The sequence below is a fragment of the Triturus cristatus genome, chromosome 1_1 (genome assembly GCF_964204655.1).
Source record: "Triturus cristatus chromosome 1_1, aTriCri1.1, whole genome shotgun sequence".
In the NCBI taxonomy this organism is placed as follows: domain Eukaryota; kingdom Metazoa; phylum Chordata; class Amphibia; order Caudata; family Salamandridae; genus Triturus; species Triturus cristatus.
This window is the reverse complement of record NC_140579.1, coordinates 980,305,401-980,323,994: the sequence shown is the minus strand read 5'-3', so window position 1 is coordinate 980,323,994 and position 18,594 is coordinate 980,305,401. Positions and strand designations below refer to the sequence as shown.

General features: G+C 46.8%; 1 protein-coding gene across 2 annotated transcripts in view; it reads left to right on the top strand.

Annotated features, from left to right (window-relative positions):
• Positions 1-18,594, top strand: part of MAPK14 (mitogen-activated protein kinase 14) — a 789,257-nt gene that overhangs the window by 493,886 nt on the left and 276,777 nt on the right. For both annotated transcript variants that reach the window (XM_085651061.1, XM_085651059.1), the window contains exons 5-6: positions 11,610-11,639; positions 12,279-12,326. In XM_085651061.1, coding sequence (XP_085507187.1) covers positions 11,610-11,639; positions 12,279-12,326 — 78 coding nt within the window. The remainder of the gene's footprint in view (positions 1-11,609; positions 11,640-12,278; positions 12,327-18,594) is intronic.

The following is an 18,594-nucleotide window of genomic DNA, read 5'->3' as shown; positions in this document are numbered from 1 at the left end:
GGCCAAGAGCATTTTCAGTTTACCGTGCTCCCCTTCGGCCTCACCAGTGCCCCTCGGGTGTTCACGAAAGTGATGGCGGTGGTCGCAGCTCATCTGCGCAGATTAGGGGTTCCAGTTTTCCCCTATCTCGCTCGACGACTGGTTGTTGAAAGAGGGCTCGCCCCAGGCAGTCGTCTCCCACCTCCAGACTACAGCCGACCTCTTGCATTTGCTGGGGTTCTCCATCAATGTGCCAAAGTCGCATCTAAGTCCCTCCCAGAAGCTCCTCTTCATCGGAGCGGTTCTGGACTTGGCGCAGTTCCGGGCCTATCCTCCGGAACAGCGGGTCCGGGATATTCAGGCTCTGATTCCCATCTTTCGGCCTCTATCCCGGGTTTCGGTCAGGTTGGTGCTGCGGCTTCTGGGTCTGATGGCCTCCTGCATCCTGTTGGTGCATCACGCCAGATGGCGGATGCGGGCTCTGCAATGGGACCTGAAGTTTCAGTGGGCCCAGCATCGGGGCAACCTGTCCGACCATGTCTTGATCTCGGAGGGCACTGCAAGACAGTTGCAGTGGTGGCTCACAGACCGCGATTGGGTCAGTGGCAGATCCCTCTCCCTACCTCAACCGGAGCACGTAGTAGTGACTGATGCGTCCCTCCTGGGATGGGGGGGCCACATGGGAGAGGCGGAGATCAGGGGCCTCTGGTCTCCGGCAGAGTCCCGGCTCCATATCAACCTTCTGGAGCTGAGGGTGATCCGACTTGCACTGAAGGCATTCATTCCCTCTGTCCGGGGAAGTGTAGTGCAGGTGTTCACAGACAACACGAATGGCGTCTAAACTCAGACGTGGCGCAAGGCCTCTTTCGGCAGTGGGGAGAGCCTTGGTTAGATCTATTCGCCACCGAAGAGAACGCGCAATGTCAGCAGTTCTGCGCGTTGGAGTTTCCAAGGCGGCACTCGCTCAGAAACGCTTTTCGTCGCGAGTGAAGTTGCAGTCTGTTGTACGCCTTTCTGCCTATACCACTTCTGCCCAGAGTGCTGAAGAAGATCAGGCGCGACCGGGCCCAAGTCATCCTGGTGGCTCCGGATTGGGCACGAAGATACTGGTATCCCGAGCTACTCAGTCTGTCGATCGATCCCCCGATACGACTGCCTCTTCAGGAGGACCTTCTGTCACAGCAGCAGGGGACAGTCCTCCACCCAAACCTGTCCAGCCTCCACCTCCATGCGTGGAGATTGAGCGGCGGCAGTTGATGCCATTTGACTTGCCTCCTGAAGTCTGTGATGTTATTCTGGCAGCCAGGCGTCCCTCCACAAAATTGGTATACGCCTGTAGGTGGAACAAATTTGTGGCATGGTGCACAGCAAAGGCTGTGGATCCCCTTTCCGCCCCTCTTTCTGAGGTTCTCCTCTTTCTTCTTTCTATGGCCCAGCAGGGCTCTGCTCTGGGAACCCTTAAGGATATCTTTCAGCTAATTCTGCTTTCTTACGGCTTCCTGATTAGCCTTCTCTTTTCAAATCCCCTGTTGTTTCTCGATTCATTCATCTTGGGCATTACTCACATATTTCCTCCTGTCCCTTTCGTAATGCCTCAGTGGAATTTGAATCTGGTATTGTCGTTTCTAATGTGCGCTCCCTTTGAACCACTTCATAATTGTCCCCTTCGTCTGTTGACGCTTAAAACTGCTTTCCTCGTTGCCATCACCTCTGCTAGAAGGGTGAGTGAGTTCCAGGCTCTCTCTTCTAAACCTCCTTTCCTTTCTGTCTATCCGGACAAAGTTGTTCTCAGGACTCGTCCTTCCTTTCTCCCATTCACTCTCCCTATGATAGTCTAGTGTAATGGGTCCATGCGCTTAAGGTCTGTGTCTATTTTATTAATCAAAGGGTTAAAATTGATTTGAGCTATCTGGTCCATATCCGGGGTGATCTTAACCCCGAGGTAGGTAGCCTTAGGGGTGCGCCGGGGATCTTGAAAAATTATGTTCTCTGTACAGACTATTTGAGTTTTGGTTTTATTAAGTAAGTACCCTGATTCTTCGCCAAACAAAGTAGCCAAAGTTTCTATTTCCCCCATGGCTTCCTCCGGGTTCGGGGTTAATACAGCGATATCATCAGCGTACGCAAGTACCCTAGTGTTATACCCCTGGGTTGACACAGATGTAATGACATTGTTCTCTATAATCATCTGTATAAATAGATCGATATATAGGGCAAACAGGATTGGGAAGCAGGGATATCCCTGCCTTGTTCCCCTACTGACTCTTATCCTTTCTGACTCATTGCCCATCATCTGCAGTTTTGCGTATGGTGAATTATACATAGCCTTTATTGCAGTAATAATTAGTGGGCCAAACCCCTTAGCTACTAGAATCTTCCATAAATATATCCATGCCACCCTGTCAAAGGCTTTTTCTGCATCCAGTAGGATCATAGCCAGCCTACTATTGGTCACCCGAGCAATGTCAAACAGTGCCACGGTTCTTCTTACATGATCAGTGGTGTCTCTACCTGGAACAAACCCATGTTGCCAAGGTGAGACCAGACTGTCTATGACCCCCTGGATACGGTTTGCTAAGATCTTAGAGTAAATCTTGGCCTCTGCATTTATTAAAGAGATGGGTCGGTATGAATTGGGGTTCTCGGGTGGTTTATCCTTTTTAGGAAAGATAACTATATTCGTGCCTTTCCATGACTCGGAGGTGGGGGAGTTCCTGAATGTTGCACCCCTAAGAACAGATCCCAGAGGAGGGGAGTGAGTTCCTCCTGGAATAGTTTGTAGAATTCCAGTGGAATCTTATCCGGGCCCGTAGTCTTGCCAGAGCTGAGTTGCTGTATTGCTATGTGCACCTCCTCTAGTGTAAATTCGGACTCCAGCCTATCCCGTGCTTCCGCCTCTAGCCTCCTATACCCAGCACTAGCCCTAACAAATAAATCTCCCTCCGAGCCTGATTTTTCGTCTTTATACAGCTCTTGAAAAAATTCATAGAATACTCCCATAATAGACCTATTTTATAAAAGCTATCTGACTGCGCTGTTTTCTGTCTGATTTTTAGAGCAAGCAGCCTACCGACCGAATCACCATATTCGTAGCTCGCTGCCCTGTGTGTTTTATACCCTGCTGCAGCCTGCTGAGAATAGTGCGTGTTAATTTCAGCTTTTATCAGGGTAATGTCTAATTGGGTTGTAGCAGTGTCTTTCCCCTGGGCTATCTTGCTTTTATGTTCTTTTTCCAAATCCTGGAGCTTAGCATATAATAATTTAGTCTTCTTTTGCTGCTTTTGTCTTTTAGTGGCAGTGAAGCTAACCATTTCACCCCTTAAAGCTGCCTTAAAAGCGTCCCAGACCATATTGCGGGATCCACTTTTTAAACTAGGATATATATTCCTGATCTAGCAATAGTTTACGAACATACGTCCACTGTGGGTGATGTCTAACTATTTGCTGTGATCTAACCTCCAGCCACAAAGGGTTATGGTCAGAGATGATCTTTGGAAGTAGCCCAATCACCCCATCCCCCCCCCCCCAATGATCTGTTTTGAAATGAAAAAATAATCTAACCTGACATACTTCCGATGAGGGCAGGAATAATATGTAAATACAGGGTCGAGAGGACATTTAGAGTCCCAAACATCTATTAACCCATGGCTGTTAGCTAGTGACTCCAGGGCTCTAAATGTGTTGGTTTTCCTACCTTGGTATCTGGTATTTTTGCTACCTCCGACTCCCAAATGAATGTTGAAATCCCCCGCCATGATCAGAGGTGTAGGCCAGGTCGCCAGCTCTATTTCCAGATCCTCAAATATTTTGGCCTCATCCTGATTAGATCCATACAATGATACAATAGTAAGTCATTTTGCCAGCTCAGCTAGTATCCATCTCCCCCCTACATCTCCCAGTGTCCGTCTGGCGGTACCCAGATAGTTTTTTGCAAAAATGGCCACCCATCTGATATTGGAGGTTTGAGTAGAACACCCAATTAAATAATATCCCCGTATTTACACTAATCCCCTTTTTCCCCACGGTATATGTGTTTTCTTGAAGACAAATAACATCCGGGTTATTACATCTGAGCAATTCCATAACTCTATTCCTTTTACCTCTATCCCCAAGCCCCCCCCACATTAACTGAACAAATAGTCAGCTTACCTATCTGAGTTAGATATGTACTTCATTTTCACTACCTCTATAATTTTCCATTTACGTCCCTGTTTTATTTTTTTGACTCATTACAATCCTCGAGTTCATATACCTTAAACCATTTCTAACAATTCCTTCTCCGATTTTCTCTTTTTGCCCCTTGCCCCCACCCCCCTTCCCCCACCTGCCCCCCTCCCCCATCCGCCGCCCCACCACCCCCCTCCCTCTTAGTTGGGGAGCACCCAGACAAGAAAATACATTTTAAAGTTCAAGCTTAAAGTCAAACCCCCCCCCCCGTATTGGTAGAAAAACCAGCGCCTTATCCAGGTGACTAAAAAAGAGCAAAATAAAGATTTCCCCCCCCCCCCCCAACTACTCCGGCGCTTTAATATCCAGATATGGCTTTTTATCAAGACTTGAATTCTGTCAAATATTCTCTAGCTTTAACTTCTGAAGTAAAGAATTTGACCGAGCCCTGCCAAACCACCTTCAGGGAGGCGGGGTTTGTTAGATAAGCATTTGCCCCCTTATCCTGGAAAGGTTTGATTAACTGGCGCAGACGCCACCGCCTCTCGACGGTGGAGCCGTGCACTTTTGATGTTAGATTGTTCATTGCTATGGGAAGGGTAGAGGTTTCCAGCTTTACTGCAGAGCCGAGGGCAGCAGCGTGTGTGTTGTGCAGTAGAGCTTACAATATGCAGTTTGACAGCTATTAGTATTGTAAATAAGAATGCCTTGTATTTGTTTTAAAACCCAAAACATAAATAGAAGGCATTGTCATTTACAAAGCCAATAGCTCAAAATCATGTGAATGCGAGACCTATTGCATTGCAAATGCTTGTTTGAAGATGGGTTTCCTGCAGGGCAGCTATTTTAACATGATGATCCAACAGAAATTTCCACATGCTGTGTCACTTATTGCGGGAGTTAAGGCCCCTCACATTCCAAGATGAGCAGTTAACCGCCATTAATCAGCCTCGGACCCTCCCGTGTGCCTCTTTGGATTCGCCTGTGCGATCTTCCGATTACCCCTCTTCCCCAACACTCCCCCAACCATGACCATAACCTCATGATCAGATTGATGAGCACCGCGATACAGAAACATACTCAACAGAAACAAATACGAACCAGAACTTCGAGCTCTGAGACACTCTATCTCAGAAGAGAACCTCAACCTGAGTATCTCCTGGGTCGGACCCATTTACGCTCCCAAGGTCCTCTTAACAGCTTCGTTGAATGATTTTGAATGAGCCATTGTTCGTTACCTATCTACTAAACAAGGCGCCAACCCCATTGCGCCCTCCCTCCCCCACGGAACCTTAGTTAATTCTGATCTTATCAGTGTCTTCGGTGGGCCGGGCCCTTTTGACTCTTATTGTCACTGATCATTGCTAGACGTCTTGAGCAGTTCATGACTATTTCAAATGGAAGACTCTTTTTATGAATTAGCCCGTCGTTTTCTTGCTGCCTCTTTTCTGCTGCAGCCAAGGTCCCTCGCCGGGTCTCCATCTGCGAGTCCATTCTTGCGCCCCCTGCTTCTGTAGTCTGCTTAGGAGAGGAGACCTTGATGCCCAAGATGGTTGCTACTTCCTCTAGCTCTGTGCAGTGAAAATTCTTATTATCCATCGAGAAGGCCAGGGCAAAGGGATAAGTCCAGCGGTATTTTATTTTATGATCTCTCAGGGCTTCTGTGATCAGCCTGAACTGCTGGCGACGAACCAGGGTGGCCTGGGCTACGTCTTGGTACAGGGAGCAGGACACATTCTGAAATGTTACTGTTCGAGGTATATGAGCTGTAGATCGTTTACTTGTGCATAGATCGCCATCTAATGTTCCTTTATCAAGGCCCGCACTTTCTGAAGAATCAATTCTTTCATCTTAAAGGAGCTGAATTTTGCTAAAACGTCCCTGGGCTTTCTGGAGTCGCCCGTTAGCTGCGGCTCGACTCTATGAAACCTCGCCAGATGGACCTCGGGGCTACTCTTTCCCAACACTGTGGCGAAAAGCCCCACCATAAATGCTTCCAAGTCTGGGCCCGCGCAGCCTTCTTCCAGGTCTCTCACCGAATGTTTTCTCATCAGGAAGCGGTTCTCGAGGACTTCACACTTGAGTATCGTGGCCCTTAGTTGATCGCGCAGGTCAGCAGAATTGTCCTCCAGAGGCTGCACAAGGTCAGCCAGTTCCTGGCATTTTGCCTCGAGGTCCAGGATGCGAGCCCCGATCAAGTCCACGTCTGCTTGCAGTGCCACAAACTTCTCCCCATTTCCACTTTAAATGCGTTGAATGAGACCCCATATCTGCCTTGATGTTGTCCCGCAGTTCCTTCTTGAATTCTCCTAGCGAAGCCATCAAGTCCTCCCTTGTAAGCTCCATGTCTCCGCTGGACTGAGCTCTCCCCTCTTTGTCTGCCCCGTACTGTCTGGGGTGAAGAAGCTGGAGACTCTGGCGGATTGTGCTTTCTTTGGTGGCATAGGGACCAGGGAACTAAGTCAGACCGGGGCCTCCCTGCAGTGAAGTTACAAAAAGCTGCGTGGCGCCTCCCTGGGAGAGAACGGAGAGCCTGCTCCTGTGAGCTAAAGTTAGGGGCCTCTATTTGTAGCGCTTGGGCACTTAGTGCCTTGGCTGCACAAACTTCTCTTTCCCAGGCCCCCTCTCAGGCTTGTGGATGGCACACATGGGCTGGACTCTATAAAGAGATATGGGGCACCCGGCTGGAGGCCCAGACATGAGGCAGCATTCAAATAAGAAGGTGTCTGGCTGGTGCCATTTTAAGGTCAGGCATTTCAGTCCCGGAGCTCACCGGTGTAATCAGCAGGCTCGGGGCCCCCGGGCGTTCAAGTTAAAAATGCTGCATGCGGTGCCCCCCGAGGCCCGCTTCTTTACATAGTGGAACCCCCGCTCCTCACTTGGGGGTCCACGTGGTTACCCCGTGCCCTCCCGCGAACACTCCAAAGACGGTGGGGAGCATACATCAGACGGCGAGACCAGCTCTCAGGGCTTCCCTTCAGGCAGATTGTCTCGCCCGCGGTCGCCGCAATCTGTGGGCCGCCGTCCCTCTACTCAGCTCCACCGGGCGCACCATACGCTGCCTCCGATTCATCGCGTGCGAGAGTCCGCCATCTTGCAGCAAGCCTCGCGACTCCGGGCTCCACCAAATCAGTCCCTCGCAGGCATCTACAGCAATGCCAGCAGTGCCCACCTGGAGCCCCTTCAAGCCTGGGCGACAAACTTTCGGGGTGCCATTTGCACCCGAACTGGCTATATTCTCCGGGCCTGGATCGGAGCCGTGCGGAGTCACGTCCGTTCAGCCATGATGGTTGGCCACGCCCCCCTAGTGATTACATTTGAAGATATTGCGTTACTTCTCCAGTGACTGCTAGATTAGCCATTAATAATAGTGATCCTCAGTGGGTTTATTATGCTGATCTCTATTTTCCCTAAGTCTGCGTACTCCTATCCTGTGCTCCCTTTACATGTAATGTTCTGTTGCTGTAGAGTCAATTAGCAGGAATATCATTTGTTGCTATATTCTTTGTAATCTTGATCCTTCCTGTGACATTCACTCCTGTGGGACATTGTGCTTTTATTCCACAAAGAACTGGCCTCAATGTTTTATAGTTAACCATTTTCAGCCATTCAGAGAAAGTGGAAAATATGGAGGCTTGTATTTATTTCTTCTTACCTTTAATAAAACGCCACAATAAGTTGTTTAAGCAAGGCTTGGCATCAAGCAGTAAGGCATTAAAAGAAAACTACCATAACAAAAAATATTTTGTAATGAGACTAAGACAAAGAGTGTCTAAGGGATAAAGTACTCCCCTGCTGTACATTCTAAAGATATGACATGTCCCTGAGGGGTTCCATCACCATATAGAGGAACGAGGCTGAAGGCCAAGTTCCTTTATAAGGTTATGGAACTCCGAGGTGACTTGCAGTATCCTTCTCGTGTATGATGTCGGGCGGGGGGGGGGGGGGGGGGTCAGCTGGGGGTGGACTTTATCCCATATAATACATGGTCATGCCATGTCACATTTAAAACCTTGATGCATAGCTCTTTCATATGAAAGAGAGAGCTTGTTTGCAAACATGAAGACTACAAATAAAACCACTAGTGCAAAATTAAACACATCAAAAACCTATTGGATATTTTTGCAAACAGATATTAGAAACAGTTCTGTACAAGTTGTTTTATAAAAAGGAGTGCAAAAAGTTGCTCTTTGTCATTGTAAGCTATCAAAATAGAGCAGAAGAAAGAAATGCAACGTTCCATGTTCCTTGCTTTAAACAGCTGCTTCAATTATGCTCTATCGTTACAACAAACAAATGATGGACGGAATGCTGACAATGCAGACATTCTCCCCCAGTCAAGAGATCTGGGTTAAATCCATCGTTCTTTTGCCCACTACACCACCCCAGTTTAGACATGGCCATATGCAAATCAGTCTTGACCCTGTGCCTCATGGGAACAGTCCAGCCCGAACTGCCAAGCCATGTCTTCCCTGGACCGGAATCTAGCATCCTAGGACCGGTTTCTGGCTATCAGCCGTCATCAGCCAGGATAGCTTGACTCCAGTGGCGTAGTGAGCACGGGTCCCACGTCTGGGAATACCCATCCCACTTAGGGCGAAAAGCGTTACAACAAACAAATGATGGACGGAATGCTGACAATGCAGACATTCTCCCCCAGTCAAGAGATCTGGGTTAAATCCATCGTTCTTTTGCCCACTACACCACCCCAGTTTAGACATGGCCATATGCAAATCAGTCTTGACCCTGTGCCTCATGGGAACAGTCCAGCCCGAACTGCCAAGCCATGTCTTCCCTGGACCGGAATCTAGCATCCTAGGACCGGTTTCTGGCTATCAGCCGTCATCAGCCAGGATAGCTTGACTCCAGTGGCGTAGTGAGCACGGGTCCCACGTCTGGGAATACCCATCCCACTTAGGGCGAAAAGCGTTACAACAAACAAATGATGGACGGAATGCTGACAATGCAGACATTCTCCCCCAGTCAAGAGATCTGGGTCCCGTGCTCACTACGCCACTGGAGTCAAGCTATCCTGGCTGATGACGGCTGATAGCCAGAAACCGGTCCTAGGATGCTTGATTCCGGTCCAGGGAAGACATGGCTTGGCAGTTCGGGCTGGACTGTTCCCATGAGGCACAGGGTCAAGACTGATTTGCATATGGCCATGTCTAAACTGGGGTGGCGTAGTGGGCAAAAGAACGATGGATTTAACCCAGATCTCTTGACTGGGGGAGAATGCCTGCATTGTCAGCATTCCGTCCATCATTTGTTTGTTGTATCAATTATGCTCTATGACCTGCCCATGCCTTACACATTGGCTGCTGGCTCTGGCAGCAAGCATTTTGAAGCCAGAACTCAACTGTAATAACTTTTAAATGTTGTTCTGATGTATTTTCTTTATAAACGGTGACTGGGTGCGTCACAAGTTGCCGAGCATAAAGAAATTGGAGACTGCCATTTATTCAGGGATTACAGAATTCCATGTATTATAATACTTTTCTCAATTGCAGGTGAAATTACTTCAGATATCTTACTAAAACAAACAGATTTTAGAAGCGCTCAAACAAAGCAGCACAGTAGTTTCTACAGGTGGTAATCAATCAATCAATCATTGCATTTGTAAAGCGCACTACTCACCCGTGAGGGTCTCAAGGTGCTGGGGGGTGTGGGGGGGGATGCTGCTACTGCTCGAAAAGCCAGGTCTTGAGGAGTCTTCTGAAGGTCAGCAGGTCTTGGGTCTGCCATAGGTGGATGGGGAGGGTGTTCCAGGTCTTTGCAGCGAGGTGGGAGAACGATCTGCTGCCGGAGGTTGCTCTTCGGATGCAGGGGACTGTGGCCAGGGCGAGGTCGGCTAAGCATAGCTGGTGGGTGGGGGTGTAGAAGTTGAGTCGTCCGTTGAGGTATGCTGGTCCGGTGTTGTGGAGTGCCTTGTGTGCGTGGGTGAGGAGCTTGAAGGTTATCCTCTTGTTGACGGGGAGCCAGTGCAGGTCTCTCAGGTGGGGTGTGATGTGGCTGCGGCGAGGGATGTCGAGGATCAGGCGTGCAGAGGCGTTCTGGATTCGTTGAAGCCTTTTCAGGAGTTTGGCTGAGGCTCCTGATAGAGGGCGTTTCCGTAGTCCAACCTGCTGCTGACGAGGGCCTGAGTGACCGTTCTTCTCGTTTTGGTGAGGATCCACTTGTAGATCATGCGGAGGGTGTTGAAGCAGGAGGTAGAGACGGCGTTGACCTGCTTAGTCATGGAGAGGGTGGAGTCGAGGCTGATCCCCAGGTTGTGTGTGTGGTCGGTGGGTGTTGGAGCTGTTCCCAGTGCGGTCGGCCTCCAGGAGTCGTCCCAGGCCGAGGGGGTGGATCTGACGATGAGGACCTCCGTCTTGTCCGAGTTCAGCTTCAGTCGGCTGTTCCTCATCCATTCGGCGACGGCCTTCATTCCTTCATGGAGGTTGGTTTTGGCGGTGTGGGGATCCTTGGTGAGGGAGAGGATCAGTTGGGTGTCATCGGCGTAGGAGATGATGTTGAGGTCATGCAGACGGGCGACCTGTGCGAGCGGTGCCATGTAGATGTTGAACAGCGTTGGGCTGAGGGATGAGCCCTGGGGTACGCCGCAGATGATTTCGGTGGCTTCGGAGCAGAAGGGGGGGAGGCGGACTCTCTGTGTTCTGTCGGAGAGAAAGGAGGTGGTCCAGTCCAGGCCTTCTCTTGGATCCCAGCTTCGTGGAGGCGTGTTCGTAGTGTGCGTTGGCAGACCGTGTCGAAGGCGGCTGACAGGTCCAGGAGGATGAGGGTTGCGGTTTCTCCGTTGTCTGGTAGGGTTCTGATGTCATCGGTGGCGTCGATGAGGGCAGTTGGTGCTGTGGTTGCTGCGGAACCCGGACTGGGACGGGTCCAGGAGGTTGTTCTCCTCGAAGTAGCGGGTCAGTTGTTTGTTGACGGTCTTCTCGATGACCTTCGCCGGGAACTGGAGCAGGGAGATGGGCCGGAAGTTCTTGGGGTCCGCCTTGGGTTTCTTGAGTAGGGTGTTGATTTCGGTGTGCTTCCAGCTCTCCGTGAAGGTTGCTGTCTCGAAGGAGATGTTGATGGCTTTCCGGAGATGGGGTGCGATGGCGGTGCTGGCTTTGTTGAAGATGTGTGGGCAGGGGTCTGACGGAGATCCGGAGTGGATGGTGTTCATGATCTTGATGGTGTCGTCGTCGTTGATGTTGGTCCAGGAGAGCAGGCGGTTGGTGCGGATGGTGGTCGTGGGGGCGGGTGTCTCAGTGGTTGTCGGGGGTAACATCAAGATGTTTAGCTTCCAATGTAATGTCTCTTTCTCTCCATGTGGGGTGTGACATCTGTCCATTAGCTGTTTTGTGATTTCGAGGGATAGCTAAGGGATTGAGAAATCATATTGGAGCGGGAGGGGGCAATAGGTATTTGTTTGTTGCAAATCTGCCTCATTTAATGCTAATTTTCATTTTTCTCCACAGTATATACATTCGGCTGATATCATCCATAGGGTAGGTTTGCATGATTGAATTTCTGATTTTCTGCTTCCTCTTCATGCATGAATTTAAGGGATCCTCATGAAAATATAATTTCTGTTGCAGATAATTTTGAAGGATCAGATTGAGAGCATGAGGGTTTATGTATCTTTGTGTCATGTGACCCTCCTGGCCAATGATATTTAGCATGAGCGATTTTGTGTTGAAGCATCTAGGTGTGGCAAGTATGCAGAAGCTCACATATGCTACCAGCATGATACTTTAAAAAATGCATGGGCCAAAATAAAAGGCATATACCTGTACCTCAAGCTTGGAAGGGCCCAGGGACTATAAATCTATTAGATGCTCAAATGTATATTGGACCAACGTGATCCTAACAATTGTAGGTTTGTTTGCACAATTAAGAGTTGGGGTGCATGTTTGTGTTAACATGTAAAGGCACTAAGTGTCACAGCCACATTGGAGGGTATGGCATTGTGAGAACCTGGTGAGTATTTGAGGCATCTATTGAGTTTGTGAGGTCTGTGTCCCGTGCAAGCATTCGGGGACCTGCTACTGTATTTTCTGTAGCTTGTAAGCAGCTGTAGAGTTATGCATTCTTGGATACTTCCAGGTTGTCTCTTATTATCTTATTCTCTCTGCTTATCTTTCTAGGACCTAAAGCCGAGTAATCTGGCAGTAAACGAGGACTGTGAGCTGAAGGTGAGGTGCTGGCACACATAACTCATGGCTTTATTCCACAAAATGTAGAATATTAACAAGTTGCTCTGCAATAATAGTGTTTTTTCAGGATCCTGTATGATGTTGCAGGCTTGTCTGTATTCTCTTTTGTGCGCACATTGCGGGGCCTTATTGTATTTTCCATAGCACACTGATCATAAGATCTCACAATGTGTTATGCTTGGTTCATAACTTTTGACGTGTGTGCATCCTCTTTAGATTTTCTAATTTATAATTGGTGCAGATTAGTTAAAGGGGTCAAGAGTCATCGGTGAGGGCTTTCATTTACTAAGATTGCATACAGAATTGTTTCATTTTCTGATTGAGCACAGGCTATATTTAAATCAGACTTTAAATGAGGATACAGTTTAGATCAGTTTAGCTCAGTTTGTGCTGCATGCAAATCTATCCAATAGTTGTGGAGTTACTAAAGACATTAAAAGTGCTGATTTTGGGAAAATTAAGTGTGTTCGCTGTGTAGTTTTAAAGATCACAGTCCAATTCCGGTAAACAAATACTTTTTTTAAAAACAACTTTACATGAAGTTTTTTCCCCCTGTCAATGCTTGGTATTATTCTGGGTAATACAGTGAGAAAGAACAGTAGAGTTGGGGATGGGATAGCAACTCCTATTCCCCAAATAATACTTATTCAAATACAGCTTAAACATGTTGATGGTTAGCTACAGAGTTTGGGAGAACTAAAACTATTTGCCAAATGTTGTAGATTTTTGGCGTTGTTCACTCAAGGTGGCCATCCAAAGTGTAAGTGAAGAACTGAAATGAGCTGTGGGCTGTCTTTTGATATGTCTGGAAAGGCTTCCTTATTAATTCAAATGTCAGCACTTTATCTCTAGGTATGGATGTTAGCCTCTCCATTAGATATGAATTTCAAACTTTGGCTCACCGCAAGCCTGGTGTGTGTTGGTCTGGGGCTTTCCATTTCAGAAGTTGTATAATTAGTTTGCCTGTTTGCGTTGAGAGAGGATATGTTCCCTCTTCATCGCATCCACCTGCAGTCCCATGAGGGTATTCATCTGTAGTTGAATATTTGCTATATCTTTTATAAGGGGCATGACTTATGTCCAAAAGTTCTCAACACTGCCACACCCCCAGCACACTTAGTAAACAGATCGCTTGTGATTTTCTGTGCTCTCGCTGCATTGTTCCAATGAATAGTGTGATTTTTATTTTTGTTTTAACGGATGTTTTGTAGGGTTCCTCGGTGCGATGGTTAATTTAATGGTATTTTGCTTACTTCTTTTTGTAGCCAGTACCATTGTCTGTCTTTAATGGCAGAGAACCAATCTAGAGCAAATGTCGAATGTGTTACTTATATATCTGTCTGATTCTGGGGCTCCCAATCATTGTAAGTCAATGGGTCTGTAAAAAATATTCTTGGCAACCTGAGTTTTCTTATTGAACCATATTAATAATGTATTGTTCGGAAATTCCCAATCCACGCCTTCTTAGCATTGAGCGAGAGGAGTAGTAGCTGGGTGCTGTTTCTAGAGGCTTTTTCTATCATATTAAGGGACAATGTAACATCACCACCTGTCTCGCTGTATCAGAAAAAGCCCACTTTGTAATGCGAAATTACCACAACGCATATACGTTTGTCCTTTTTGTGTGAATTTTGCTGAAAACTTTAAACTGGCTGCTTAGCAAAGCAGTCAGTCTATAAGACCAACACGCCCCTGGGTCTTTGCCAGTTTTAAGAAGCAGTACTGGGGTGGATTCCATCATGTCTGGGGTAGCTGAGTTAGATTTGATATAGTAGTTGAATACTTTTGTTATAGGATCATTATATTTCTTGAGGATACTACATCCTCTCATAGATTCTTCACTGCTCCTCTCATCCCCTGATGAATTAGCGCTGAGTATAAGATTCAAGAGTATGCGAGAGTGCTTCTGCTATTTTGTCACTGTTGTGAAATCTCTTTCGGTTCCTCTAAACACCTCCATGGGGTATGGAAAACATTGAGGGGGAAATGACTCCAGTGTAGCAGTCAATGCTATAAGTAGTTTGATGTTATCATATCCAAGATGGATGGAGCCATGTTGAAGTTCTTGGTGCTACATGACTGTGCCGGAGAGCTGTTGTTGCGGTAGAGGTTTTCTGTATCGAGTCAGATACCTACAGGATGTTCATAATGTAATTAATCAATGTAATGATAGAGTATACATCAGATATATTGTTACTGAATGGCAAGTAGTTTTTTTCTGTATAACATTAATGGTGGCTGTGTGGGTCTATGGCGGTTGTTGTTTTGACGTTTATTGGGGTGTGTATTGCTGTGTTGTAATTGTTGTGAGTGTTCACTACTGTCTGTGTTTGATGCATTAAGATTCTTGTATTCGTGTACAATGGTGTGTAAGGATGTATGTTGGTGTCTGTGTGGTCATGTGATGGTAATAATTTAGGTTTATGGTGCTGGTCTATTGGCGTATGAAAATTATGAACATAGTTGTGTGGTTGTGTGATAGAAGTGTCTGGTGTAATACACAGCTATTTGAGTGCACATTTATGAGTATTTCTGATGGATATGGCTAGCGCTAGATTCCTCTTCTCTTTAATATCTTCTAGGCATCGGAACGGACACATAGTGTTGAAATAACTATGCTGCCCTCTCCAGTTTCACTGGGATATGACATCATGGAGAAGTATAAGGTGCAACCCCAACACACTGGTGTCCGTACCCTTTTTTTGTTCCACACTGTTGACACAGATCAGGAGATGTGCTTTTGAAACATTTCTTTCAAAATGCATCTTTTGCAGTGTTTGTTTTTTGAGTAAGGGTGTGGGTGGTGCAGCCCACCCCCCTCCCAAATTTTAGGAGTTAAACCATGATCCCCTCACAGTCAGGTGTCGCTCTAGAAACCACTGCAGTGTTAGCCTGTGGTGTCTAGTGCCCGAGCACGAATCCAGGCAGTGTAACAAATGTGGCCTTGATAATGTCGTCAAGGAGCAGCAGATGAAGTTCATCAAGTCGTGAGCCCAAAACATATGCCAAATCAATCTCTGGTGCTTATCCAGACCACCTCAGCCTCTGGCACTGACTCACATTCAACAAATCAGATCCCTGAAGCGGGCCACTTCCAAAAACAAGTTTTGGAAGAAACATCTGAAGAGAGAATTTTCAGCTGCTGCTCGAGGGGTAGATCTTCCAGTTAGCAGGTTTGTTTCCCGACTCTGGCCTCGGAGTCAGCCTTGGGGAGATGCAGCTGGTTGTAGGCCCTGAGGCCCTTACTACCTTCCAGGAATTTGAGCTGTTGTACTGGCACTGCACAGATTGTGGCTTTCCTCCGAGTTATGCAGGCCCTCATCCTGGCTCTCTCTAGTATGTCTTTGGGCCCCAAGAAGCCAAATGATCCATCTCTAGTGTCCATGGACCTGCTCAACCACCTGTTGACACTTTGTGTCAGCTTTAAACCAAACATCTTCTACTGATGAAGGCCATTGCCAGTTGGTTTGCCACCCTCACTATCTATGATGGTGCCGGCAACCACTTTATCCCTGTGATTCCTCGGGTTGTGAAGAAGTTGGGTCTGAATTGTTGCAGATCTGGATCATGCTGGACTGGAGACTGTGTGGTACTCGCACCTACTCTGCATTTCCCTGTGTGATGTTCTTCGGTTAAGGGCAGACCTCCTCTTGCAATGGAAGGGGCAGGTTCCCGTCAAGCTTCTATCTTTATGCCAGGATTTCTTTTAACTTGCCTGTGGAGGTGGTGAATGTAATTTTATGAGCTTGTCACCCCTCTATCAAATCTGTTTATTCTTGATGTTGATTTTTAAAGGCATTTTTATATGAAATGCTGTGCTTTCCTTGTCCCTGCAAGGTATGCTATGGGCACTGTTAAATGTTACCTGTTGTCCCTTTCAGCTTTTCTTTGTGTACCACATCAGGAGTTCTCCTTAAAGTTTCCTATTTTTAGTATGTGCTTTCTGAAGGGGTTGATCCATTTGTTCTCCCCTTTCTCATACCTCGGTGGGATCTTATTTTGGTACTCGCATTCTTGATGGGTTCGAACTTCCAGTCCATGCACAGTTGTCTGGTCTCTTGATTGCCATTACCTCAACTTGACAGATTAGATTCTTGATTGCCATTACCTCAACTTGACACATTAGGAAGCTGCAGGCTTTGTTTGCTCGTTGTCCCATTGCCAATTGTTTTCAGGTCAAACCGGTCTTTTGGATCAAGATTTCCTTACTGCTGAAGGTGGTCACCCCTTTTCATGCGGGTTTGTGCATTACTGATCGACATTTTGCCCACCTCCCCATTGCCCAAAGAAGAGGAGAGACTGCACCACCTGGATCTTTGCAAGGCCCTCAGTTTTTACGCTAATATGACTCATGGATACAGGATTGATGATAAACCTTTCCTAGGTTACACTGGGTCCAGGAAAAACGTGGTGATTCTGGCGGGGACAATTTCCTGCTGTATTGTGCTGTGTATAATGGTCTTCTATGGTCATGCCAAGAAGGAGTCTCCTGAATGTATAAGAGCTCATTCCTCGAAGGCCCCAAGTTAGTTTTCATGCACTGCTATTTCTCTTAGTCTTGTCAACTTTGTCTCCGTCTCAGAGGATATGGAAAAACTCTAAAACTAAGTATGTGCAACGATTACAGACCAAATACCAAAGGGTTGGAGAAATTACAATGATAAGCAAAATTTACTTACTGGAAGTATCCATTTTGTTATAAGGAATTTGACATTGAGAATCCAGCCCTGGATTTTTGGTTGGTATAGGTAGAGAATCTGGTATTTTGCCCAAACAGAATCTCAAAGCAAGATGGCAGCATTTCAGATCTTTTGTGTTGCTAGAATTACTTTTAGGTATCCTTCTATAAAAGGAAGCTTGAAATGGATGCTCAATGCATCACAGCTTTGCTAGTGTGCTTGTTGCTCGCTCTCAGACACTGGTTTATGCTCCAATTCTTTCCAGGCTGCTCCATGCTCTTTCTCCAAAAATGTTTTCCACATCATCTGTGTGTTTTTGCCTGTGGTCTTTGGAAGGTTTTTTCATTGCAATAATTTTGTAGATGCTTTTCTCTTCCAGGGGATCCTCATCAATAGTCATAAGCACTGAATATTCCCGCCCACGTGCGGGGACCCCGGAAATGATAAAATTATATATGAAAAACACACATATATATACAGCTCTGTATATGTATAAATATATATTATTTTTTTCCAAGCAAATGCAGCCCCCATAGTAGGCTAGACAATGTAGATATAAATATCCAATAACACACCATAGGTATAATAATAAACCTAAATCTCTTTCTTTCTTTTTTTTCTTTTTTTTAATGAGGTAAAACTCATGAGAAAGAAAAGAAAACACTGTGCAAAACACAGATCCATAAAACATTGTTAGCCTGCAGGCTGCATTGCAATACAATACCATAGAGACTGAAAAGCCTTGTACAGGTAAAAACTGGCACCATGCCTTTAAGGCAGCCCTGATTCCAATATCCCATCATGCCTCAGGGGTGACAGTTGGGTCAGTTGTTCTTTCCGGCTCCTTTAGTCAGGACCCTGGAATTCAACTCTCTTCATTTTTTACTTTCTAGTCAAGAATTGTTACTTTTCTAGTGACTTTTTTGCTTCCTCTTAATTTATCCTGTTGGGGAAGCAGATTTCCTGTGTTTTCTGACAAGATTTAAGAACTTTTTTCTGTCAGAAAAATGCCTTCTTTGTTCATGCCCTGTCCATCCTGTGGCAAAGAGAAGGCTTCTTCAGACACACACGATGTGTGTATCGTTTGTCTACCGGATTTACACTCTCCTGCGTCCTGTCATCACTGCAAGGATCTTTCAAAGAGGACTTTGAAAGAGAGAGAGAGAATTAGGCTTTATGGCCTTTCTGAACGGTCGACGTCGAAGCAGCTGATCCCTGTGTGTTCTCCATCGGCGTCGGGCTCGGCGTCAAAGACTCCAGCGGCGGGATCGTCGTTGAGAGGTGAGGAGTCCAGGGAGAGTCATGCTTCAAAGAGAAAATCTACGTCGACACTCGATCCGGCGGCGAAATGCATTAGTTCGTTGTCGGCAACTTCGACGTCAAGAAAACATCGATCGGCGTCGACGACAATGCTCTCGACGTCAAGGCAGGACACATCGCCGGTTATCCACTCGGCGTCGAAGTCCAGATCTCCGGTGATAGGCGTATCACCGTCGAGACGGTCCTCCGCGGGGGAGTACCGCGAAACGTAACAAATTCGATCGACGTTCAAACCAGTGTTGAGACGC